This window comes from Furipterus horrens, unplaced genomic scaffold, assembly GCF_987537825.1.
Source record: "Furipterus horrens unplaced genomic scaffold, mFurHor1.1.pri manual_scaffold_3, whole genome shotgun sequence".
NCBI lineage: Eukaryota > Metazoa > Chordata > Mammalia > Chiroptera > Furipteridae > Furipterus > Furipterus horrens.
Genome location: NW_028327173.1, coordinates 47,126,557 through 47,152,323, shown reverse-complemented (window position 1 = coordinate 47,152,323; position 25,767 = coordinate 47,126,557). Strand labels below are relative to the sequence as shown.

General features: G+C 40.1%; 2 protein-coding genes across 3 annotated transcripts in view; both read right to left on the bottom strand.

Moving 5' to 3' along the window:
• Nucleotides 1–4,102: 4,102 nt before the first annotated feature.
• LEPROT (leptin receptor overlapping transcript) lies at nucleotides 4,103–16,094 on the bottom strand. The gene is made up of 4 exons (XM_090269570.1): nucleotides 16,035–16,094; nucleotides 11,862–11,937; nucleotides 6,830–7,016; nucleotides 4,103–4,403 (listed from the first exon to the last, which is right to left on the bottom strand). The coding sequence occupies exons 1-4, from the start codon at nucleotides 16,048–16,050 to the stop codon at nucleotides 4,287–4,289; spliced, it is 396 nt and encodes a 131-aa protein (XP_090125696.1). The 5' UTR covers nucleotides 16,051–16,094; the 3' UTR covers nucleotides 4,103–4,286.
• Nucleotides 16,095–21,358: 5,264 nt separating this feature from the next.
• Nucleotides 21,359–25,767, bottom strand: part of DNAJC6 (DnaJ heat shock protein family (Hsp40) member C6) — a 122,312-nt gene continuing 117,903 nt past the window's right edge. For both annotated transcript variants that reach the window (XM_090269568.1, XM_090269569.1), the window contains exons 17-19: nucleotides 24,759–24,901; nucleotides 23,065–23,241; nucleotides 21,359–22,428 (exon numbers count right to left, since the gene is read on the bottom strand). In XM_090269568.1, coding sequence (XP_090125694.1) covers nucleotides 22,327–22,428; nucleotides 23,065–23,241; nucleotides 24,759–24,901 — 422 coding nt within the window. In that variant the 3' untranslated portion in view covers nucleotides 21,359–22,326. The remainder of the gene's footprint in view (nucleotides 22,429–23,064; nucleotides 23,242–24,758; nucleotides 24,902–25,767) is intronic.

Genomic DNA, 25,767 nt, shown 5'->3' with positions numbered 1-25,767 from the left:
AATGCATATGTACAAACCCTTGGACCAGAGATATTTCCTTAGGAACTGTTTTTTTGTTATGGGCATTTTCTAGTTATGTTGGTATTATCAAATTTCTATAAAAATTCAGTTGGGCAACACAAAGAAATAACCTAATTCAGTATCTTTCTAATCTAGCTGCCTAAACCCACCTGTAAGACATCAGATCTCTCCTAAATCTTTTGTGCATAAGGACACTTTTGTTAAGTAGTATTTTGTATCAGTGCTTTCTTTTCTGAAGTGCACAGAAAGTCTTCAGGACATGTGTAGAACATTTTTAAAGTGAGATTTTCTCTTTCCAATACAGCAAACTTTACTAACCATGTCCCCCACCTCCACCTCCACCCCCAGAGTGTGTAAGCTACAGCAAAGCTGTAATTAGGGACTGGATTCTGTGCAGTTAGCACACGTTCCTGGACTGCTTCACTTCAGTTACAGTAAAATACAAACATTTTAGTTTAATAATGTACACAAGTCTTTGTAAGAGTATAAATGCCAAGTTTTATTTTAAAAGTAAGCATCCTCATCATACATATGTAATAATGCATTCTGAGGCAGTCTTGGGTTTACATTGTAGGGGTTCAGAATGAGTCACCCCAAGGTGTGCTTTTGTGATATGCAGATTATTTTGAGCTGAAGTTAACTGAGACCCTGCAGGATAGAGAAACTTCTGCCCACTCCCCCGACTACCTAGAAGAATTTGAATGAGAGGCCTTGCCCACAATAAGAGATTATCAGAAATAACCTCTTTTGACCTATCTACATGGCAGGGCAAACTACTGGTTTAAAAAGAAAAACAAGCAGTCTTGGAATCTTTCACCTCACATGTGGGGTCACAGATATCATTGCTCTACTCCAGTGACATGGCCACTTACAAGCAGATTAAATCAGGAGCTTTTTAATACACACCAGAATTTTTGCAAATAAGGTGCTCCATGAGGCAGAATGGCAAGAAGAAAATTCAATTGCACAACTTATATTCATCTACAGAATTAATATTTCACAGTTGTAAACAAATTGCCATGCTTGGAAAATGCTAGCATCCTCATAAACATTTTGGTTAAATTATGGTGCAAAATCTAAATTTTGCACTTTGAAAAAGCACATTTTTGTGACATCTAAGCATTTCCTTGAGAGCATAGGACTGTTCTTCATGTAATGAAACATTTCAGCTACATTCTGGAAGAGTCTTCATGAAGATACCTCAGAGGTAAAGAAATCTTGAGGAGATGGTAAGAAAAATCTGTGGGTTTGTTAAGTGGAGGAAAAGAAACAATTATGAAAATAAGGACCAGCTGAAAACTCACCCTGAGGAAGAGATGAGATGTGACAGGGTGCCCCTGCCCCCAAACATTATTATCCTTCTATGAACTGTGGGAACGCTCTCTCCACTGTACTTGGAAACATTGCCATTTTCTGTGCAAGTCACTGGGTCCCAACCTGTGCCCTTGTAAAAATTCAGCAGCAGCAACAAGTGGCAATTGCACAATGCAGGTATTGGTGGGTTTCAGGTGTGGGGAAGATGATCCCGAGTCATTCATTCTTTCTGGGAAGAGTTTGATCATATTATTTATTTCTTATCGCCACATGGTATCAGTTAAACTAAAAACAGATTGGTAGTAAGAAGGTGGGTAATTATAGAATATGAAAAACCTCAGGGGGTGGGTCAGGTTAGGAGGGCCCTGATTGGGGAGAGGAGGCCAGCTAACCTCATAGGCCCGTACCTGGCCCCTAAGGGCGCTGTGGGTTGGAAAGGGCTGCAAAAACTGAAGAAAGACCTTGTTCTTCAGAAAAGATATATAAATTTATACTTCCCTCTCTCCAAACTGTTCACACGCCCCTGTTTCCTAGACCCAAATTTCAGGCAGGTACCAAGGTCAGCTAGCTCCTTTAGGGTTTAGTCCAACACGGAAGGCTTGGCCTGGGAACTCAGTCACCAATGCATGATATTGTTTCTGTGGGAAAGTGTTCCAAAATATACCTGTGAGCCAGTTGTTTGGAATGTGATAGAGAATCCTTTTATACGATTACTTACTTGTAGGCAATTCTCTATGTATAATCTCAGTTTTAGAATGCAATCAATGTGCTTTGAATCTCCGAAATATATTCTATGGTATATACAAAAAAAAGAAATTTATAAGGAAAAACAATGCCCAAAATTTCTGTCACCAAGAAGAAACTGTTGTATTGTACATTCACCTAGATCAAAACTTCAGGATAAATGTCTCTATTTTCACACATACAGCAAATCCAATAATTACCACTTTGACAAACCATTAATTAGGGAATAGCTACAAATATTCTATATGAAAGTATTTTATATCATTTTGGAAATGCAATCAAAAGGTAATGCTTTAAGGCTACATTAAGGCTACCTTGGTTATTTGAAATGTGTATAAACAACAGAGACATTTTTGCAAAAGGTAGTATAAATTAAACACTATTTCCACCTGAGGACAAGAAAAGCTATTATATATAAGCCAACTAGACATTTAAAATGGAATCTTAAACCTTATTGCTATTATCATATTGCAGAACAGACTATCAATCAAAACTGCCCATTTCAGAACACCATGAAATTCTCACTTTAGTTTATCTTTTAGTTTAGGCTACATCAGAATAAAGACTTTTAAAATTAAACTTTTGTGTTTAAAGTAAAATTTATTACAATACAATAAATGTGTTAATTAAAAATGCTGTGTGAAATTATAAAGTGTCTATATAACTTTTCTAATATAAATATTAGAAATAACTTCAACAATTCTATATGTACATAGAACATTGAAAACAAAATCATGCACAAGACCAAAATATAATTTTGCATACTGTCCTCTTATGTATCACTTTCATCTTCTCCTCGTCCCAGTATGATTCCAGAATATGAACGCGTATGCTAATTACTCAGATTACAACCTTAAAGGTTCAGTGTGTTGAATGTATGTCAGTTCTCACACATTGAGGATAATCTAAATAATCACTGCTTACACTATTCTGATCAAGTGGTTCTAATTCCCATATTTCTTTCCCTTCTCAATAGGTCTTGGACATAAAGTTGAGGGAGAAAAACTGTGATTTTTAAGATCCAGCATGACAAGTATCCCTAATGATTCACTTAAAAGTGGCCTAAAGTGTTATATATATATATATATATATAAAGTCCTACGGACATAAAAGACAATGAGTACATTAACATATAAGTAAAATTAAGCAGCTCACACTTTGCTTGCTTACTTGGTTCCATGTCTCTTTAGGAAGGCGGCACCAGAGTCATGAAGAAGTAAGGGCAAATCAGAACTGCTGGGTGTGTGTGTTTGAGGGAGGGCGAGGAGCAGCACAGGGAAGAACGGGGCACACATGTCAGGTTATGAAAGGAAACTAAGCAGAATTACCTATCTATCCTACCTCACCCTGCTACAGCAGGGACTGGTTCCAGCCTGGCTTCCCTCCCTGTATCCCAGTAGAGCTCTGGGGTTCCTCTGTCCCCCAGCAGTGTGACAACAGACACTGCCTTTCAGACAGTGTGAAGGCTTAGCTAGCTGTTCCCTACTGAGAACACTTCATAAACATGAGGAATGGCCTACATATTACAGGTTTGGACATTTCCCAAATACCAAAGAGTCTGAGCTAGGCCTCAACATGAGGGCAGGTGAAACAATTACAAATGAGCAGCTGACACCCAGAGAGGTTAAGAGGTTCAGCAAAGGGGAGGAAAGGGAAGCTGTATGTGACGCCTAGTGCTCTATGACAGCACTTCTCATGCAATTCACTGGGTCTGGGATGGGGCCTCAGGTTCTGCATTTGTAATAAGCGCCTAGGAGATGCCAATGCTCTTGGCCTATGGACAACACTTTGTGAAGCAAGGGTCTACCACACAAAGAGGGAGCCCACTCTGTCTCTCTGGGTCACAAGTGTACCCTGAAGTCCTGAGCAGAACTGAGACCTGCTCCTATCCAAGCACATCCCCAGGTGAAAGGTACAGATGCATTGTATACATAAGCAGCTGTCTACAAGACTGTGTTAACATATATTCTGAGAGCACTACGACCACTATGACCATATGAACAGCCAAACAACATAATTCAACTTGAGTAGATAGAGTGGTCTATTTGCTGTTAACAAAACAGATCTTTCTCATGTAGTCTTCCTTAAGTGAACATGATATAAAAGTACAAAAACCCCCAGCATATTAAATTTCATAGTAAAAGGCCACATGTGCACATACATACATATAGTATGAATTTTAAGAAATTAAATGCATTTTTTCAGTGCTACCACTGCTCCCAGCTAAAATCATCTCCTCTTCCAAATACAAGGAAAAAACCTTGAATCGTAAGGAAAATGACTGCATTGCCCGCCAGCACAAGGCCACAGGCTCCCCACTTGATCTGAAACACAAGAAAAGAGGATTAAATTTTTACTTTCTTCATATCATATTCTTTGCCAATCTATTATTTTCTGCATTAGAAACATCCAATGAAATATTACATAAAACTGCTAAAAGGCTTAATGTAGCAGGCAGAAGACAGTGAATTTACTCAGTAATTAGTCTAATTACTTTGTGACCCTTGTTAATTAAGTGTCCCATTGTCCTTAACATTTCCCCATTGGCCATATTTCTCTACTTGTTTTTAGTAAACAGTGACGGCAGCAAGTAAAACGCATGCAGATTAAAAAGGGTTCAACTGCAACACTAGGCACTGAAACTTCTGTAAACATTGTTGTTTTTTCATGAGAACAGAAATTGGAGAGTTAAGAATTGATCTGTTTCTTTTGTAGGCAAGAAAAGATTTTTAAAATAATCTGCATGCAAATGTAAACAGCTTTCTGGAGTGGCACAGGATTTTTTAGAGGTACAGTTGGGGAGGAGAGTACCCTCTAGTGGGCATTTTTTTGTTTTAATTTAACCAATAGAAAAAAACATCAATGAAAGAGCAAAATTTAAAAAGTACTTCTTGAGGTATAAGACGAATCAGGTCATGACAGTCTTGCATTCAAACACCACCAATCCTTCTTCATTATCTAGATAAGAGTTCAACCTGGCATGGCATCCAAGACCCTTTCCCTGATCCGCTTCACCAACCTTTCTAACCTCACTCAATCACTCCTTTTTTGCTCCATCGTATTGAAATACTGCTCTTTATTCCACATATTGATTGCATTTTCACACTTGGGTGCCATTCCACTTAATAGCCTTTCCTACTTTAATCAAATCCTATCTATCAAAAACCACATCAAATGCCAGTTGGAATTTCTCTCAGTATTCCCAAGGCATTCTGATCACATTTATTGTATGCTTACCTTACAGGCTAGTTTCTGTTCTCTTTGGGAACAGAGACAGTATCTGGCCCTTATTTCTGGTGTCTTACAAGCAGCAGATGTTATAAAAATACTTACTAACTAAATAAACAAACAAACTTGTACATATCTTACATTTGACACTCCAATAAGTGTTTAATTTCATGAAATTAAAACAGTATGTAACTGGGGGAATAAAAACAAAGAGTATGAAAGACAGTGAATATCAAAGAAAGGAATACATTATACCCACAATGTGTTTTTTATTCAGTGTGTCTTCTAATAGCTATATAGTTGTCCCTCAACATATGTTTGTTGTGTTGGGAATTGTGTCCATGATCCTACTGAAGGAGAATTTGATATGATGTTGTGACACTGTGATTTATAATAAATATCTGATCTTCCTCTCCTTTCTCGTACTGAGCTCCTGAAACACTTGCAACTTCCTAAGTGTGAGCAGTGATAGTCACCTTTATCACTGTTAATGAAGTGACTTTTGGAAAGCACCTAAGGATGAGGGCTGGTGGCCTGAGAGGCCAACCATGTGATCAGAGGGAATAGAACTTCTAGTCCCACACACCCCACCCCACCCCTCACCTTTGGGGAAGGGAGAGGAGCTGGAGGTTGAATCAATCACCAAAGGCCAATGATTTGATTGATCATGCTTATGTAATGAAGCCTCCATAAAAACCCAATATGAAGGGATTTGGAGAGTTTCCAGGGAGGTGATTGACGATATGAGCAGAGTGGTGAAGTCAAGAGGACATGGAAGCTCCTCGCCCTTTCCCCATACCTCGCCCTATGCATCTCTTCCATCTGGCCGTTCCTCTTATAATAAACCAGTAATCTAGTGAGTAAGTGGGTTTCCTGAGTTCTGTGACCAAATCAATCAAAACCAAGATTAGGGTCATGGGGACTTCTGATCTACATAGCCAATGGGTCAGAAGCACATGGGACAACCTGGACTTTTGACTGGCAACTGAAACAGAGGATATAGTCTTGTGGGACTAAAGCCTTAACATGTAGGATCTGATGCTATGTCTGGGTAGATAGAGTCAGAATTGAATTGAATTGCAGGAAACCCAGCTGGTGTTGAAGAATTACTCAATGGAGGTATGGGGAAAATCCCATTCCACACACATTGAAACTGGGTGATCAGGACCCATTTAGATGTTCACTTTGAAACTAGAAAGTGTTGCTATTGTGGTCCTGTGGATTGCCCTAAGAAAAGAGGCAAGGATTTAAGAACAATTCCAGAAAAAATAGCTTAAAGTACAATAGAAAAAGCAAGAAATCACTTGGTTTGGCTTAAGGTTGTAAGAACAACTAAGAAAGTATTCTGAATACATGGCCAAGATATTGATAGGTAGATCTAAAATGTGAACTATATTAACTAAAAGTATGCCTCGCTTTGAGTATTAAGTCTAAGCAATAAAAATGAAATTGAGGTCCCAGACACAGGCCTCTGAAGTAAAATCAGAGACAACTGGGTAAAACAATAGAGAACAAAACTCACCACAGCCACACGAGCAAGAATAACAGGAAATCCAAAGGCAGAAACAACAATCCCAGTAGTGAAAAAATAGGCCAGTTCCCGACAGGCACTGCTTGTTGCATCAGAGTCATACGTTGCTCTTTTGGCAATGAAATAGGGAATGGGAGAGATGGCGTGAAATATCAGGACGAACAAGGGCCAGTATACGCTGTTGGTTGGACCCAGAAGAAATGCAAAAAGAAAAGTTACAGTTAAGACATTCTACTGCTTCAAGATAAATATTATTTTAAATATCTAGACCCAAAAATTATTTATTCAATTGTCAGTGTTAGCACTTAAGATGACTTCTATCAGGAACAAATAAGAGGTAATGATAATTAAAAATTACTAGTCATTAATAAACAGATAACTGATATTGTGTTAAGAAACTCCACAATAATTGTGTACCTGAAACCTATACAATTTTATTAACCAATGTCACCCCAATAAATTCAATTAAAAAAAAAACTACACAATGTATAATCTAGAATCTACTGTTTTCTGTTACTACAGAGCTGTAATTTCTTTAAGGACAGAAGCTTAACTTAGTTACCTTTGCTTTTCCTATAAAACATAGTACAGTATTCTCTCACTTATAGTGGGTATTACGTTCTAGACCCCCCCACCCCTGCCCACGATAGGTGAAAGTCCACGAAGTACGAGCCTTACATTTATTTTAGTAGTTATATATTTTTTAAGGCTTTATAAACCCTTCCCACACACTTATAAACCATTCCCAGTCCCTTATTAACCTTTTCTACTCCCTTATTAACCTTTTCCACACTTTTATAAACACTACTTATGTCCTTAAACATATTCTACACTCTTAGACCTACGTAACAACATATGTATACAGTATCACAAAATCCCGCGATATAGCAAAAAATCCGCGATAAATAATTAAATACACTATTTTTAAAAATCCCGTGATACAGTAAGGCTGAGATAAGTGAACGGTGATATAGAAGGACTACTGTACAGTGGTTTACACATGCTAATTCAATAAAGATTTTTTGAGTGCGTGCATGTTAGAAGCCTTTCAATGGCTTAAGAATAAAACCCAGATTCTTTGCCCAGACCTGCAAAGTCTAACATGATCTGATCAATTTACTGTATTAATCCTGTGCCATCTTCCCTGTATCCCTTAATCTGCAGCCACACCAGTCTTCTTTTGGTTCCTTAAACACTAAGCCCATCCATCCCTGCTTCAGGGCCTTTGCACTAGAAACGGTCTCTGCTCAGAATGCTCCTCCCCTGATCTTCTCATTGGCTGGCTCCTTCTTATCATGCAATCTAAACTGAGAGGTCTCCTCCTAAAAATGGTTTAACCTGACCATCCATTTTAAATACCTAAAGTCACCCTTTGAGCATATCACCCTCTTAACTTTCTATACAGCTTTTATTCCTATCTGATATTTTCTTGCTCAAGAGAACAGGGATCTCATTTGTCTTCATCCATCACCAGGGCCCAGAATGATGTGCTTCATTAATATTTGTTCAATGAACAAAATAATAAATAGATCTTAAGTTTGGAAGACATGAAAATACTTATTAGTAAAAATTTTAGATACACTCTAATCTTTATAATAAAAGATTCCAATAATTCTGTAATGCAAAGAATAAAAACTATTTCTTCTCAAATTTCAATGTTTTGCATTTATAAAAAAGTGCCATCTGCTTTCCAATTACATTTCCTCCATAAATACTTCAGAAATATCTTTCTCCATCAGTTAAACATTTATTATATCTTATTCCATGAGAGGGGCATATAGGCATAGTCTCTACTCATATACATATACATATATATACACACACACACCCCATAATATACAGATCACCACAATGCCTTGATTAACACAGATCCACCAAGATAGCCAGCACCTCTGAGCAGGAGTTGGTGTGAAGCCACACTGTAATAAAAGCTTCCCATTTCAACCACAGATCTAGGAGGGCAGGATGGTTAGCCAAAAAGCGAGAAAGGAAAGTGCCCTTAAGAGACTCAGGACAGACGCAACTTCTAATTTTAAACTACAGGAATTATAGGATTTCAAAAATCCAAACAATATTATAGGAAGGGAAGGGGTTTTTACAAATTCTCTTCAAAGCGCTATTGTACCATTGAGGAAAGAGATTGGAGAAAAGGTCTGGAATAGACCCAGCTGTTAGCCTGACATACCAAGAGCCAAGAGCTCTTAATTCTTCCTAGAATACAGCAAGTTTTCTAAGGAAAGTCTGACTGTGTTCCCATTCACAGTAAGCCATTGTGGACCCAAAAAAAGGAGGGGCAGGGGTATGTGTATGTACAAGTTCAGTGACGGAAAGTAGCCTAACAGGGTGATCTGACCATAAATTCCTAAATGAGCAGGTCATGGTGGGTAGTCACACCCCAGGCATGTAACTTCTTTAGTAAGAGATGTATCTTGCCTTAAGCAAGCCCTGTCCATTTTGCATGTGTGCATGTGCATCTAGGTTAACGCACCTCTGAAATAAGAATAACCACCCTCAAGAGAGCATATAATCTTAACTATCCTGTACCTTGCTTTCTCCCACCTGCATGTAATCTTCCTTACATTCCTTCCTTAATGTCAAATGCATAAAAGAAACCGCAAAACTGTCATTCTCCCAAGCGTTTGAAATCTTGCTTCCCAGCACCTGTTGTCAGCTTTGGCTCAGATAAACTTATAAAAATTCTCTATAGGTTTGGACATTTCCTATATCGACAATTTAAATTGTAAATGCTCCCAAAACAAAATTTGGACCCAATTGTTCTTTTAAATACTAGTGAGTTTTTCTCATGGCCAAGATTTCTGTTTGTGTCTGTCTAGTTGTGTCTGTATATGAATGCTGAGAATGTAAGATAATTTTCAGTCTCCGGATGGTAATATCGAAATGAATTTAAAGGCAAGCACTTCTAACAACTGGGTATTTGTAAATTCTCAGAAATATGATTTAAGATTAATCCTTAGCAAATAAAAGCTAGTTTAAGTTTGTTGATTTAAGTATAAGACATGTTTTTTGAGTAGATATTTTAAATTTCATATATTTATATTACATTTTACCTGGAGTTTTATAAAAAGAAGTCCATGTTAATAATTGACTTTGATGTCTATGAAATATTTCTAGAGGTTATAAAATGTCTTTATATATTTGACTTCTTAGTTTTCTTTAGAAATTGAGGCTTTAAGGGTCAAAAATCTCAAAATATGTAGGAATAACTTTATTGTGCTCCAGGCAAGACCCTGGAACAACTTAAAAAGATTATTTTCTCTCCTTACAAAAGAGAAATTTAAAACTAATCAGGCTTGATTTTTGGTTTTTGTGGTTTTTTTTTTTTTTAATGTAAAATTGCATGGGAAACATGTAAAATAAGTGATGAAAGACTTCTAGGATATGTTATGTGGGTAAACAACGGCTGTAAATTAAATGAATAGTTGGGGTGTGGGTAACCCAAGATGGCTGCTTGGTTCTTCAAGGCTCCCTGGCAAACTCCTCCCCCCTTTTTTCAGTATTTACATTCCTTCATGCATCATAGTGCATTCAAACTGAACTTAGATGAAGGAACTTACCAACTAATATTATTGAAAGGAAACATTTTATACTACTGCCAAGGTTTGATAAAGTCACTTCAAGAAAATGCTTCCTTTTATAGGGAGCAACCAGGAGACAAAGACTTTAAAAATCAACTACCACTTTGAGATTCTGTTTACTAGAAAGGACATTAAATAAAGACACTCTCCAACCTCACTGGAAGGGACTTGATCAGGCACCTAACCACGAAAGGACATCTACGCCATCTCTGACATTTGCTTCCACCTATGGAAGACATCAAAGACTCATCTAGGATGAGAAGCAGCTGACATCAGAGGTGGACAGCTATCCCGAGACACTGATAAGGCCTGCATACCTACAGATTGATGCTGAACTCAGAAACCAGTTTAATTGTCTTTACTTGTATGCTAATGACATTAGTTATAATAATATACTTGTTTTCTGGGTTTTGCTAACAGTCCAACTGTTTATAATTATAGAATACAATACTCTTTTTATAGCTACATAAATGTAATACGAGATGCAAAACACAAAAAAATGAAACAGATGGCCAAACTCAGATCATGATAGTTCACAGGATAGAAATGATCCATTTTTTTTTTCGTAATGAAGGCCCATAAGACCTGGCCACCTTCCATTTACCTGCCCTTCCCTTTTTGGGAAAATTCAGCCCCAACTCACTTCTCATGGTTGTTGTATTGCCCCACCCCCAACGGTCCACCATTGCAACACAGTGACCACCACCCCCTGAGCCCCTGTGCCCTGTGCCCTTTATTCTTCATAACACTGTTACCTCTGATAGCATGTACATTTTAAAATCTGGGGTTTTTTTCTGTCTCCCCCACTGCTCTCCGAGAAAGTAGGACTTTCATTTTCTATTTCTTAGTCCCCAATTCCCATAACTGTATCTGGTATACACTAAGCACTCAACCAACAGCTGCTGAATAAAATTTGTTGAATGTTCCCTCCGCCTGAAACGCCCTGCCCTGACTCAGCATAAAGACAACCTCTATGCAGCCTTCCTGACTCTCCCAGGGAAGCTCTGATGCACTTTCTGGAAGCTCTCACTGTACTTTTCACACATCTCCACTACAGCTGCCACCTCCCTCAGTGGATTGTGTACCAGTCTCTCACTCACAACTAGAACCGTAAGCTCCTTGAGGACAGGGCTATGTCTCTTAATTCTTGTATCCCCAGCTGATCCACACCAGATATTCAATAAATGCTTATTAAATGAATATATCAGTTGTAAAAAGAGCTTTTTCTCTGCACAAGCACAGCTGACCAATGAAGGGATTGGGTTCATTATTTGGACATCACTAACTCATTGGTTAGAGCTTGGTGTTAAATTGACCGAACTCCCCAACACCCCCCCCCTCACATACACACACACACACACACACACACACACACACACACAATAGTGACAAAGCACAAAAAGAATAGTTTGTTTTAAATAACTTACCCATAATCTTCTAAGGCACATCCCAGCATAAGAAAAGTCAGTCCAATGGCCCCACTGAAGGATAATAACACAAGAGCTGTGAAAAATAAAACCAAGAGTTAGAGGTTCCAGGTGAGTGGCTGCCAGGGGCTGAAGGAGGAGGGGAGAAATGGAGAGGGACTACTAATGCGCATAGTTTCTCTTGGGGGGGGATGAAATGTTTTGGAATTAAGATAGTAGTGATGGTTGCACAACCTTGTGCAATTACTAAAAACCACAGAATTTAATACTTTAAAAAGGTTAATTTTGTGGTCCATTAATTGTATCTCAATAAAAATTTTAATTAAAAAATAAAAGATCCCAAATTAAGAAGATCTAGCAATTCACTTATTTCATTAGTTGATGTTATATTTGACTAGGAAATCATTGCCTATGTCTGCCGCTTTTAAAGTAGGTGGAGAAAGGTCTCATGAAGTTCCAGTACCCAACTTCTATCTAATGTATGAAGTCCCTTTCTATTTGCCATAAGAAACCAGCTAGCCAATCTATACAACTCCAGTGAAGGAAACCTTACTGCCTCCCTCTTTAAATCTGATTTCTCACCTGTAAAATGGTAACAATGGTGTCACCTTATTAGTAAGCTTATGGTAATTACATGAAATAATCTATGTAAAGTGCTGGGGAAAAGGGGGGCCTCAATAAGTAAATGTTGATTGACGTAAGTATTCAGTTATTTTAGCAATGTTCTTTGATAAAGGTATAAGTCGGGAACATAGGACACTGTATTATACAAATTTCCTTCTGAAAAAAAATTAGTCACTGATTAAACTTGTTAGCATTCTGATTGCTTCCTGTTAACATTCAGAGATTTGGGGAAGGGGAGGACGGTTTTATAAGAAGATGCCAAGGTGCTTTTAAAAACCACCTAGAAATCTGCATATATTAGAGGACAAGGAAGGACGTCAATTCTAATTTATACATTTTTTCCATTTAGTAGATGTCACTTTTTAATGATGTACAGAAGTAAGTTTTCATGTATTGTTTCACTAGCGCATCTCTTCAGTTGGCTTTGTCCCCTCCCTCTCGGGGACAGCCTGCAAAGCTGGGAACTGTAGACGTCCCCCTTCCTGCCTGTGACACCAGCCTCTCAAGGTTCACAGCTGTATATCTCCAGCTGATTCTTTTAGGTCCTTCTTTCTTTTTCAGGAATCGCATCCTCCACGTCTCTTGAAGTTGGAGCTGACCAGATATCCAACTTCATCTCTTTTCACTTTACACTCTTGCTGAGACACTGATCAACCCAAAGCTCCCGGGTACAGCAAGGGCCTGGCCCCATGAATGATGCACCTCCAACTCCAACCTTGAGTTCTCTGCCTGAGTAGCCAACAAGAACCTGAAACTCACATGTGAAAAATTGAAAAATCTCACACCTTCTCCTTCCCAAACACACATCTTCCCTTTGAAGCTTCTACCTTGAAATACCAACACCATCACTGCACTCTATCCTCCAGAAAAACAGCAAATCAAGGAGGCTCAATCTCCTAGACCTCACTGCTATAGAGTGAAAGCTTGTATTTCACCCCCACCCCTACCTCCTCAACAATTCATGTTAAATCCTAATGCCTAGTGGGAAGGTACTGGGAGGTGAGGCGTTTGGGAGGTGATTAGGCCATGAGGGCAGAGCCCTCATCAATGGGATTAGAGCTCTTATGAGAGACCCCAGAGAGCTCCCTCACTCCTTCCACCACATGAGAATACAGGAAAGACAGCTGTCTCTGAACCAGAAAGCAGGCCCTCGCCAGGCATCAAATCTGCTGGCACCTTGATCTTGGACTTCCCAATCTCCAGAACTAATACATAAATTTGTTGCGTAAGCCACCTAGTTAATAGCAGCACTCTTCTCTCGGGCCCTCTCCCACTGCCCTAGTGCAGGCACTCACGATCTCAAGCTCTAGGCATCTCTTCCACTCCTCCCTCCATACAGCAGTGACCTCGCAAACATAAAAAGTTGGTGTCACCCCTTCACAGCTGCTTTCAAGCCTACAAGTTGTTCTGGCACTTGAGGCTTAACACAGCCTACCTAACCTCTGACTACCTCCCCACTCTCCCACTCAAGTCCAGTCTTAATAACATAGATGAAGCTCCTGGGGAGAACACGGTGTGCTCGTCCATGGCCCCTGCCCTCGGTCCCATGCATTCCTCTCCATTTGGAATACACTGTGCTCACCCCCTCCTTTGCCAGGTGAAGCTCTATCAATCCTTTCAGCTTTAATTCAAGGATTACCTCTTGTGGAGAAATGGTCTTCCTTGTGCCTGGAGCAGGGTTAAGTGATCCCATCTGTTAGTTACTACGGCTGCTATTAACAATGTACCAACTGGGTGGCTTAGAACAGAAATTCATTTTCCCACAGTTCGGGAGGCTTCACGGTGTCGGCAAGGCCACGCTTTCTCTGCAGCCTCTAAGGAAAGAAGAACCCTCCCCTGCCTCTTCCTCGCTCCTGGTGGCCTGGCGCTCTTTGGCTTGCAGTTGCCTCACACTGCTTTCTCCCTCCATCTTCACATGGTGTCTCCATATGGTATCCCTATATGTCTCTATGCCCAAATTTCCCTTTTCTTATAAGGACACTAGTTTTTGGTTTAGGGTTCAATCGAATCCACTATCATCTTAAACTTGATGACATCTGCAAAGGCCCTGTTTCCAGAGAAGGTCACATTGACAGGTCCAGAGAAGTTAGGAACATAATTCAACCCACAACACTATCTTTGTGCTCCCGCTGTATCTCAGACGGTTAAACAGTAACTACTTCCAACTCTGTCGCCCAATAACAGTTTCTTATTTATCTTTTTATCCCAAGCCTCATGCATACAGCAATCCCCCGAAGGCTGAACTATCTGAAAAATGCTTCTTTCCCTCAATCCTTTTCCATTCTATAACCTAGCATCCTTCACACTTTCTAAAACATTCACACATAAACATTATTATTTGATGGTTTCTGGGCATGACTAAACACAGTGTAATACTGAGATACTGCTTGTCACTGGTTTTCTGCACTGGCCTCACATGGCTGCCATCACCCACGGGACACTGTCCAAATAAATCACGTTTACTAAACCGATGTTGAAAATAAGTCATCCAGAAATAAGGATGTGTCTGCTGCTAACATCTCACACACTGACATATTTCATAGTGAACATACACATGTGTGCAAATATACTGTATAGAAGTTTATAGCAGGCGAGGAGATCTTTGGGTACATATCAAAGAGAATAGGAACTCCACCAAAAAAACAAGTTATGCTACTCTATTCAAAAGATTAGAAATCTAATGGTTTCCACCCAAAATAACAGGAAGCCTTCCAGTAACCTCTCCCACGGCCATGGCCGGCAGCCCCCATTCCTCAGAAGGCATACAGATAAGGGAAGCGGTGTTCTTGGTACCCCCTTTTTATCAAACGCGCCACTCGAAAACACATACGGCACAAACACCACTTTCTGGTCTGTCCAAATTGAAAGTAGCGATAAAATTTCACCTAATTTGCTTTCCACAAATACAGCCATTTCTGGGAGCTTTCCATTAACACCCGCCTGCAGTCAACTCTGCCCAACAGGAAAAGTTATCAGGAACAAGAGGATTAAGTGCCCCAAATCCGACAACACTGGAGACAATGGCTCCTCTCGAAGAAATGGAAAACTGCGGAACGGCACGAAAAGACAGAGGGGGCGTTAGGGTGGACTTGTCAGTATGTGGAAACCTTGTTAAAAACAAGGCAGATTGGGGTGGGAATCGGGGGAACGCTCGGAGGAACTGTGGAGCCGGTGAGGTGATGCTCCGGGGGCGAGCCCGGGTCTCCCAGGCAGGCGCCGCTCGCCGCGAGGGCTCCGCCTGGAGGGTCCGGAGTGCTAGAAGAGAGCGTGAAGGCTGTGGCTTAGCAAAAGGGGAAAAAAAAAAAAAAGGCTGAGGTTCTCTAAACATCCTTCCACCCGCACCCCAAGAAGCGAAGGGAGTGGGCAACTGCATTCCCACCCGGAGAGGCGGGGAGCGTGCTGAGTCTCGGAGAGGCAGCTGCCTGCCCACGCGCTAAAAGCGCAGCTCCGAGGTCAGCCCGGCGAGGAGGCGGCGACCCCCACCGCAGCACCCACGAGCGGAGGCGGCGACCCCACCACACGACCAGCGAGCGGAGGTCGCGGATATACCTTTAATGCCCGCCATGTCTCCCGAGCTGGGGCCGCGGCTGCTTCCGGCTTCCTGCCACAGCCCCGCCCTCGCCCGGCCAGGGGCTGTACCGCGGAGCCCGAGCCCGCCCCCGCCACGCAGAGCCCCGCCCAAACTCTCCGCAACTCCGCCCCTATTTCTCAGAGTGCCGCCACCATCCCCAGAGCTGGGCTCCTGCCTCCTAATCCACACCCTGGGCGATCTCAGCCAAGACCACTTGCTCTGAGGAACCCCGACCTTGCGCCGTGAGCCCGCCTCAAAGGGTCACTTTGTACTTAACTTTCCTCAAGGGAATTAAAAGTTTTGTCTTGTTGGGACAATCCGGAAAAGTACTTCATCTAACCTCAACGAAAGAGGCTCAAAAAGGGTTAGGACTTCCTTGCTTCACACAGTTCTTTGGAGGAGGTTGGTTGGGGGCCACTTACCCCCTCGTTCTAACCGAGAGCCGTTCCACGTTACCGAGCTGCCCCTCTTCGATTGCTTTCTCTTACTTTTCAACGAAACGGAAAGATAAAGGGGTTCATGGGAACCCAGGTTCCTCTGGCTACCTTGGAGGTATAAATTCTCATTGCCACCTTTCAGTTCCTCGCTAGGTTTACTTTTGCAAAACTGTACACTGAGCCTATTATTGTTTCAACGCGTGTAATTACCTGTGAGTTTCGCTTATCTTTCTGGCTCCTCCCCTGTCTCCGTATAGATCGAAGGAACACTTGTTAAAAACATGGAATTGCTAATACCTGGCTCACTGCAGACCCAGCTACAATCTAGTCAAGATATTTGGAACTTTGTCCCTATTTTGAGTATCCTATTCTTTCTAATACCTGTTAAAGCGCTCAGGGGAAGCTACCTGTCACCCAAACACCAAGAGCCTGTCTTTTTTTAATCTCACTGTAGTGCTCCGTTGCTCTCATTGAGGAATTTAAGGGGTTTTTTTTTCTCCTTAATTGATGAGGATTTCCTAATTGGGTCATATCTATTTCCCCTTTTATTCCCAACCACCCAGCAAGTATCTGGAAAGCCATATATGTGTTTGCTGGAGCCTTCCATGTCAACCTGAGGCTAGTCCCACAGAAAGGAAATGATTTTGGAGAAAAGTGACATTACTTCAGAGGCACAACTTGGTTTGAGTGCTTTAGGCTTAGCAGAAAGAAACTGGAAGCCTGTTTGAGAAGCAAAAAGATGAGGTATTTGCCCCAGGGCAATGTCCAGAATTAGAAAAATGCAGAGCCAGTCTTGGTCTCCAAGTTTCCCCGCCCATACCAGCTGTCTTTTCCAGCTTACTAAACACTTTACTGAGAAATTTAGCCATCTTGCTCCAGGCTTGAACCATCTGACAAAAATCTGCTTCCCTCTTGCCAAATGCTGCACTAAAAAACTGGTCTTCTACTTACCTGTTCCACGTTTCCTCAAGAATAAGAGTCACCAAAAACAGAAAGTAAAACCTTAGGAGCTAAACTTTACTGCTGACTTGCCATCAATTTGTTACTTGGATATATAAGAGCCTGTCCTCTGTCATGCTGTGGAGAACTACAGTGATCTTTGGAAATCTGTTTGTATTTTCTGCTTGTATTCAGTTCTCTCACATTATAAACTACATCTTATTATCTCCATTTTACAGATGGGAAAACTGAGGCCCAGATATTAGTAACTAGTGAGTAGGGAAGCTGAGATCAAGCCCAGAACAGTTCAACTCTGAAGTCAGATGGTCAGCACTTGTGCAGTGAATCTTACACACCAATAAAGCAGGAAATGTCATAGTAATTAGATACAACAGCCCCTTATGTTTTAACAAAGCAATCAAATCCATTCATTAATTTGATTTTCCCTTATATATCTATTTGTATCTTGCATACAGCATACACAAAATAATGGTTGCAGTAACAGAAAATAATCAAGTTCACTTCATATATTGTTGTATCTCTCCCTATCCTATAGAAAAGATCTAGCCTCAAATGCCAGCTCTGGGTAACCCTCTCCAAGCTTCTGTTTCCTGATGTAGGATTTACAAAACTTGCCTTTCAGAAGTTTCTGAGAATGAAGTGAGAAAACCAATATGGCTGTACTATTATATCCGTCGGCAGCCGTCCGTCTCAAGAGACGATGGTGTAGCTTCTTAAGAGTCTATCTGCACCGCCGAGAATGGCTGTGCAGTCCGACTCGGGAGTGACACGGTATCTGTCTCCTCCCGTGTTGAATCGACATCTTGCGATGACGCTGGAGTGTCCTCTCCAGTGGAGCTGAAGCTACAGAGCCTGGGCAGGGTGACATGGAGGGTCTGCTGTTGCCCATGCAGCAGACCCCCCCTCTCTTCGCAGCTGAAGGATCCAAGGGAAAGACGGAGTCAATACAGCTTGGCTTCAGGTGCGCCGCAGGAGTTGCCGGTGTTGACTACAACGTCAAACCGCCTTAGGGACTCCGGCTCCGGATTTTCTGTCGGGGTTTACTCCCTTAGCCTTTCCCCTGAAGAGGTATGCCGCAAGGCAGCGGAGGTTTTTTGGAGTCAGAGTTTTCCTTCTCTGATGTGCCCTGACTGGAAGATCGAACCAGCGACACTTAGCTCGCAGGCCGACACTCAATCCACTGAGCCAAACCAGCCAGGGTGTACTATTATATAAATACTATTATATAAATATACATATATATACATATATATAATAGCACAATCTGAAAGATAGATGCAGTGGCATCATATCTGCCCTGGTGTTGGCTCTTAAGTCCGTGCATTAAGTTAAATGCAAGTATGATGCAATACTATTGAAATCAGTCAATGTTAGTTTTCTTTCTAACTCTCAAGAACTGCTCTTTTTACACGGTCATTCCCTTTACAAAACTTACAATGTAAGTCTCTACTATCATATTCATACATATCTCTGCCAGGCCAAGGAGACAAATAAGAGCAAGGATGGCTAGGTAGCTCAACTGGTTAGCGCATCGACCTGATACCCTGAGGTTGTGGGTTAGATCTCTGATCAGGGCATATCAAAAATCAACCAAGGAATGCATAAATAAGTGGAACAACAAATTGATGTTTCTCTCTCTCAAATCAATTACAAAATTTAAAAAAAAAAAAGCAAATTGATTGCCCTTTCCTACTCATGTTATCCACTGCCCACAACCTGAGGTTTCAGTGTAATTCCAGCTCTAATACTGACCTGCAGCAATACACTGTCTTATTGACAGTCAGTAACAGTAACTACTGTTTAGTGAGTACTCATATAATAACAGTTTATTTACAGTCTCTAATTCCTCCATTACAGGGCTATTAGGATTATCTCTATTTTACAGGTGATAAGATTAAGATTTAGAGACTTTAAGAAACTTGTCCAAAATGACAGTCTTAAGTGGAAAAATCAGGATTCAAATTCAGTCTTCTGGTCTCAAACCAATACTGTACCACCATGCCCAAACACCATGGTTTAGTTTTAAACAACCAAAATATGTTTACTTGACCTAAATTCCCTGATGGATGTTTCCAGTGAGGAAACTGTCCTGTTGCTGTGATAACTATTTCTGGAATTCAACTTTTGTGTTCATTCCTTAAACAATGGTGTTTTATCACCAGCCTTAGGACTCAACTTGAGTGTTCTTGCAGACACAGACAATACAGTGATGGTTCAAATGCCTCTGATTTGCAGCATTTGCTTCCAAATGAACATGCTGCTTCTGTCTAAAAAGAACTAAAATATGTTTTCTATGACGAAGACTCAGACTCCCAGGATCAATCTCTCTGCCTCAGTACACAAAGGAAGCTTTGTAAGCCCATTAATATTCTAGTTAGGAGATCAGGATTTCTATGCTCTTTTTGAAATATAATATTCATGTAGCATGATCAAATCGTGTGTGTCTATGGTGGCAAGGATCGCAGTGGGGATGGTTGGAGTATAAATCCAGAAATACTGTCAGATTACATTTTGGTACAAATGGGCATGTGCTTTTCATATTCTTTCCCATAGCTTTTCTTAAATGTGAATCATGTCAGAAGGTATAATTCAAGCTCATCATTATATTCCTACAAGTGCAAAAATAACTTAGATTTCTACAAATATTTTTGAGCCTTTTAATATACATTACAAATATTTTAGACCAATCACATTTTGTTGTGTGTAACATATTTACAAAACAAAAATATATTACAATAAATATGAATGAAACAGTGAATTTGATCAACAAGAAACTCTCTCACAACCAGATATTTAAAACAAATGCAAAAACCTGTTGATCTGCATATGTTAAGAGTTTTGAGAGAAACAGGGATCCAGAGTTATAATGTATCCGGAAAATAGATGGGTGAACCCAAAGTTAAGTCAGGTATGATTCTTTCTCATTGCTAATTACATAACGTTTAATGATGTTTTAAACTGTGAACATCGATGAATTATCCAAACATGATTCAAAGCTAATATAGGTCTATCATTTCAAAATGTATGCGACATTCACATAATATCCTTTTAATTATTATCATTATATACTGTAGTTCACACAATATCTACAAATGTGAATGAGAAAAAATAAAACAAGTCACAGCAACATGTCTCACATTCCAATTTTAAATAAGACAAGCACATACTGGATCAAATATTATTTTATAATATGTTAATAAATAATACCTAGTTTGTTATGGTTACCTTGAACAGTTTCAGCTGTATATTTTAAAAGAACATTTTTTTGCAAGTTTCACATTGTGAGTAAAAAGAAAAATAAAAAAATCGAACCCTTTTAACAAAAAAAAAAAAAGAAGAAGAAGAAGAAGAAGAGAGTTCTACATAGAACATAAAGTGTAGTTTTTCCTTTTCCCTAATTTGGAACATAAAGCATTTTTAACATGCTGCTTTTCTAGTACAGTTTGCCACAAGAAAATTAAAATAAAAACAAAAAATGATTGTCTTTGAAAAACAATTTTTGAAAGCTTTCACTATATTGAGCATGACCCTTTTAAAATTAGCTTGGAAATCTTTTTGCCCCTCTGCTTTGCATACATAAACTATGCACACTGTTTATGTGCACACCAAAGAAGTCTGCCAATGTCACGGGATAACAATGGCTTACCCTCAAAATCAGAAACAGCCAAAACACTGAACAAAAATCCAGGCAGTCTGACGTCTGCAAAGGTTTCACTCTTGCTTTGCTTTTATAGATGCCCCCGTGTGAAATGTTCCCAGGGATCCCCAACGACTTTTAAAACAATAAACCCCACTGTAATGATCCAAGGGGTCCAGTTTCACCAGGCGGAGAGAGGAACGTGGAAATCCTAACAAGCCATCTAACTTGGTCTGAAGGTAAGCACAGCTCCCTCACTGCAACTGCACATGTCTAGTTACTTGTGCTCAGTGCTGTCTTCTATTCTCTCACCACAACCACCTACAAACCTAGAGGACACTCAGTCCATACCAGATATCTGTCCCCCTAACTTGTGAAGGTGCCAAACTGCTTTACAACGAGCTAAGAACATTTTCATGGCTAAGCAAAAGGAAGAACATTAAGCCTTCCTTTTGGCAAATTTAGATGTTTCTTTCAAATCAGGTTATTATTATAATATTAAGACTTTTCATTGAGCAACCAGTTTTCTAAAGGGAAAAGAAGGTAGCAGCCCAACTTTCTGACCAAGAATAATTATTTCTACATCTTCAGAGTCCTTATTTTCTTTAACCAGTGTTTTCACTAATTTTTACCTTATCCAGGAAGAGTTGATGGTCATCACTGGATTGTAGTATAATTACTTCCTACAATTCAAGTCCTTTTGCATCTATTAGTGCTCTTGACCAAAAGAAGTGTTATGCTAAAGGTCGCAGTAAATTTCCATTAAAATAAATCTCGGTGGTTGTATACATTCCTGGAGTCTAAAGCCATTGTTCAAATTATATCTTTCCAAGAAAACCTAAAAACCATTAGTTAAAATCCATCATATAATCCTATTACCATAACCTTTGCGCATTAATCCTATTTCCCAGAAAATGAGATGGGTGTTATGCTTTGGGTGGCCTCTATTTCCCGTTTCCCCACAATACACTGAGTAGGCTCCTCAAAGGGCAGGCTGGAGCGTTGTGACTCTGCAAGGTCATCTGACTAAAAGGTCCTCTCCTGCTTTGGACCTTTTATGGTGGGGACTTGAGAAAAACAAACATCCACATTCCTTATCAATTAGGAATCAATTCACAAAGTAATTTAACAGTTTAGTACTGGATACGTGTTACTGGAGTTTTTGGTTCACCTTTGAAAACCTCAGAGTTGTCACACACACTAGGCATTAGCACAGTCTGCAGCAGAGATGGAAAATTAATACAAGGGCTTTTGGCCTTGATTTTCAAATTCAGACCAGGCATCATTGAGCTCCATGAAAATCATCTTTGCATATTGTTCATAGGGCTGCCCAGTAGCCTACAGAAAAAACAAAGCACACATTAGGCACCAGACACCAAGATTTTATTTATAATACATTTTCACTGCTAAAAGTGGGCTCTACGTTATTGAAATGTTTTTCTGTTAGGCCATTTCTCTTCTTACAGTGCAATCTACATGACCCTAATTACTATAACCTCCCCAGAATGCCCTGTCCCTAGAAATTCATTTATGGTAGTAGTAATCAGTCAATGGGTAGATAACAGAGAACTTATTACGCAGCAAAAGATTCTTCTCTGTTTTCCAGAGTATTTACCAAATGACAAAGGTGTATGACAGGCTATCTTCAATTGATTGTATTTCTAAACTCCCATTTTCCCATTTCGAAAAACAGCTAAGTTCTCGGAGACACTAAAAATCAGCCACTGGTGAATCTTACACGTCTCTAAGGAAAGCCCTTGTTCCATTATTTGTAATATATAATTTGATTTTTTTCCCCATCCACTTTATAAAATATAACTGTCTGTTTAAAACACTTGCTTTTAGCCCATGGACTCTATGTCATATAAATTGCCTAATAATCAGCAAATCAAAAGTATGCTGTTTTAATACATGTTTCTAAACCAATTCAATGAGGACCAAACAGGCAATACAGTAGGGGTAGGTGACGCTCACTTTATCTGGGTGCACCACCAGCACAGCCTTCCTGTACACCTTCTTCACCTGCTCAGGCGTCACCAGGTCTGCCATGCCAACCGGCTTCCACTTGGTCTCCCCAGCCCACAGCACAGTGTGCATCGTGGACAGAAGTGCTCTGATATTTCTCTCTTTGCCTTCAATCCACTCCAGAATCTGTAAGTGCAGGGGAATTAAGAAATTCAGAAGGTCTCTGTAGGGATTCTGGGACCCCCTTCTGCTCCAGCAACATCAAAGCACCTGAGGAACCCTGCATGCTCCAAGCTGTTTCCTCTACCTGGGATGCTTTTCCACCTCCACTTCCTGCCTTCTCTTTCTGATCAACTTTTCATCATCCTTCAAAAGCCTGTTCAGGAATGTCATACTGTTCCCCTCTGAGAGCCTGAATTCCTTCCTCTATGCCTGACCTCAGAGTTAATTATTCACTCCTAGACTATAAACTCCATGGGGACACAAACCAGGTCTCTGCTACCTGATTCTGTCTAGTATCTGGCACACAGACACAAAATAAATACCCCTTGAAGAAAAGGAAGAATTTCTCTGAGCTACTCCCTTAAACATGTTTCTATCATAATACGTGCCACACTTTATTGTAACTGTCTGTGTGTGCGTCCTTCCCTGCCTTGAGGCCTAGCTGCCTGAGGAAAGGTGCTGTTCCTCATAAAACACCGTATCTCAGAAACCAAATAACTCCCGGCACAGAATAGAGCTCAAAAAGGTTTGTCAAATGAATCAAACTATTTAAGTCGTTCATTCAAACTATTCATAGTTTGGATCTTCATATTTTGAACAAATGAGATGATTTATTATAGGAACTCAGTGCACATCTATCGAATGAATGGCTTAGTCATGGTCATGATGGCTACTCTCTCAAACAACTAAATACTCTGTACCAACTAAATAACCAAGCATGATTTAAAAGACATATATAACTAATTTTACAGAAAACTGTTAAGTTTGCCTAATGAATAAAACTTATCAAAACGGAGCAAGAACTTTCTGGAAGGAACATAAAGTCTCTGTGATGTTATGTGAAGTGAAAAGTGAAGGCAAACAAAGGACCTTTTATTGTACTCAAAAAAGTACCAAAAAAAATTCTATACATCTTTAACAAATGTTCAAATCTATCTAGAACTGTGTTAAATTTTTCAAAACGATTGGCTGCCTGTGCTGCCCTGGTTTTGGAGATGTTTTGGTGCAGTAACAGATTAGACCCTCAGCTTCCTGTTTGTTAGAGTGGCAGCACATTTAGTATTTTGTCACATAGAAGTTGGACCTCTCCCTCTATGAAGGACATTCCTATTCTCTTGATGTTTTCAAACTCTTCCAATACCTCACACATTCACCAATATAACCACCCTTTTGTTTCCAAGCTAACCAAGGCCCACCTGTTAACATATCTTCTTCTATTAAGTATCATCTGTTTCCTCATCTTTGAAATAAGGGGGTTAGAGTAGCTGGTTTGCAAGTTTAAAAAAAAGAACAGAGAAACATTCTTTTTCTCCAAGTCAAGTCTTACCTAGACTTCCAGAATCAAAAACAGATAAAAGCAAAACTGCTCTGGTGACACGTGGAGGAAAGCAGTGAGGAGGCCAGGAACTAGGAACGCTGATAGCTCCACACACGTGACCTTGTCATATAGGACAATTGCACTAGGTCAGTGACTCACTTACCTTTAATTTCTCAGGATCCATTTCCTTAGCCATTTCTTCCTTTCTCATCTCAGCTATTGTTCGAGGCCCTTTTTTGTCTTTGTGCGCATTGAAACCTTGACCAGAAAGTAGGTCTTCAAAGTCAGCTGCTTTTTGTTTCCCTTCTGCAATATAATTTTTAAAAATCAATGTAGTTTTTACTCTTAAATATAATATCATACCATTGTCTCGTAACACTTAGAGTCTTCAACATGCTTTAACATGCATTAATCCCCTTAATCCTCACATTCACCTGTGGGTAGAGTAAGAGACTGCTATGCCCATTTTCTAAATGGGAAAAATAAAGTCTAGAGAACTTAAGAGATTTGTCCTGAATCATATACCACATCCATGGCAAAGCTAGGACTTAAGGCTAGATCATTAGACTAAGTCCAATTCCATAACTGCACTTCCACTGTACCATCTATTTATAGATGAGGATATTCATGATTCTCCCCCACTCCCTGCCCCGGTCATACAACTAGTTAGCATCATTGATGGAACTAAGGCCTGGGTTTTGGTACTTGAGATCCATGCATGGCACCGCTTTCCTTCCTACACCCAGCTGACAGTTTTAGTCCCTCAGAGTGGTCTTTTCCTCCAAGTCTCGTAGTGGTCTCAATCTTTCTCAGACTGTTTGGAGAAGAAGCCTGACATGGTAGTGAAGAGCACAGACTCTGCAAACAGACTCCCTGGGGTTTGAATTCCAGCTCTGCTACTTATTAGCAATGTTACCTTGGGGCACGTTACTTATCTCCATGTCTCAGTCTCCTCGTCTATACAATGAGGACAGTGTTCTACTACTACTTACCTAATAGGGCTGCTGTGAGAATTGATATTAGCATTTTCAAGGGATTAGAACAGTACATAGCTATTTAAATGTTTGTTAAGTTAAAACAAACAGAACAAGCAATCTATGCTGTCAGTGCCCATCAACCAAAGCTGGAGTCTGAACTGAAACCCATTTGCCATCTCTGTCCTGTAAGGCCCC

Coding starts and splice junctions, on each gene's coding strand:
- LEPROT (XM_090269570.1), bottom strand. Junction 7,017..11,861: donor TGTGCCTTAGAAGATTATGG/GTAAGTTATTTA, acceptor TCCAACCAACAG/CGTATACTGGCCCTTGTTCG. Junction 4,404..6,829: donor TTCTTGCTCGTGTGGCTGTG/GTGAGTTTTGTT, acceptor CTTGTGTTTCAG/ATCAAGTGGGGAGCCTGTGG.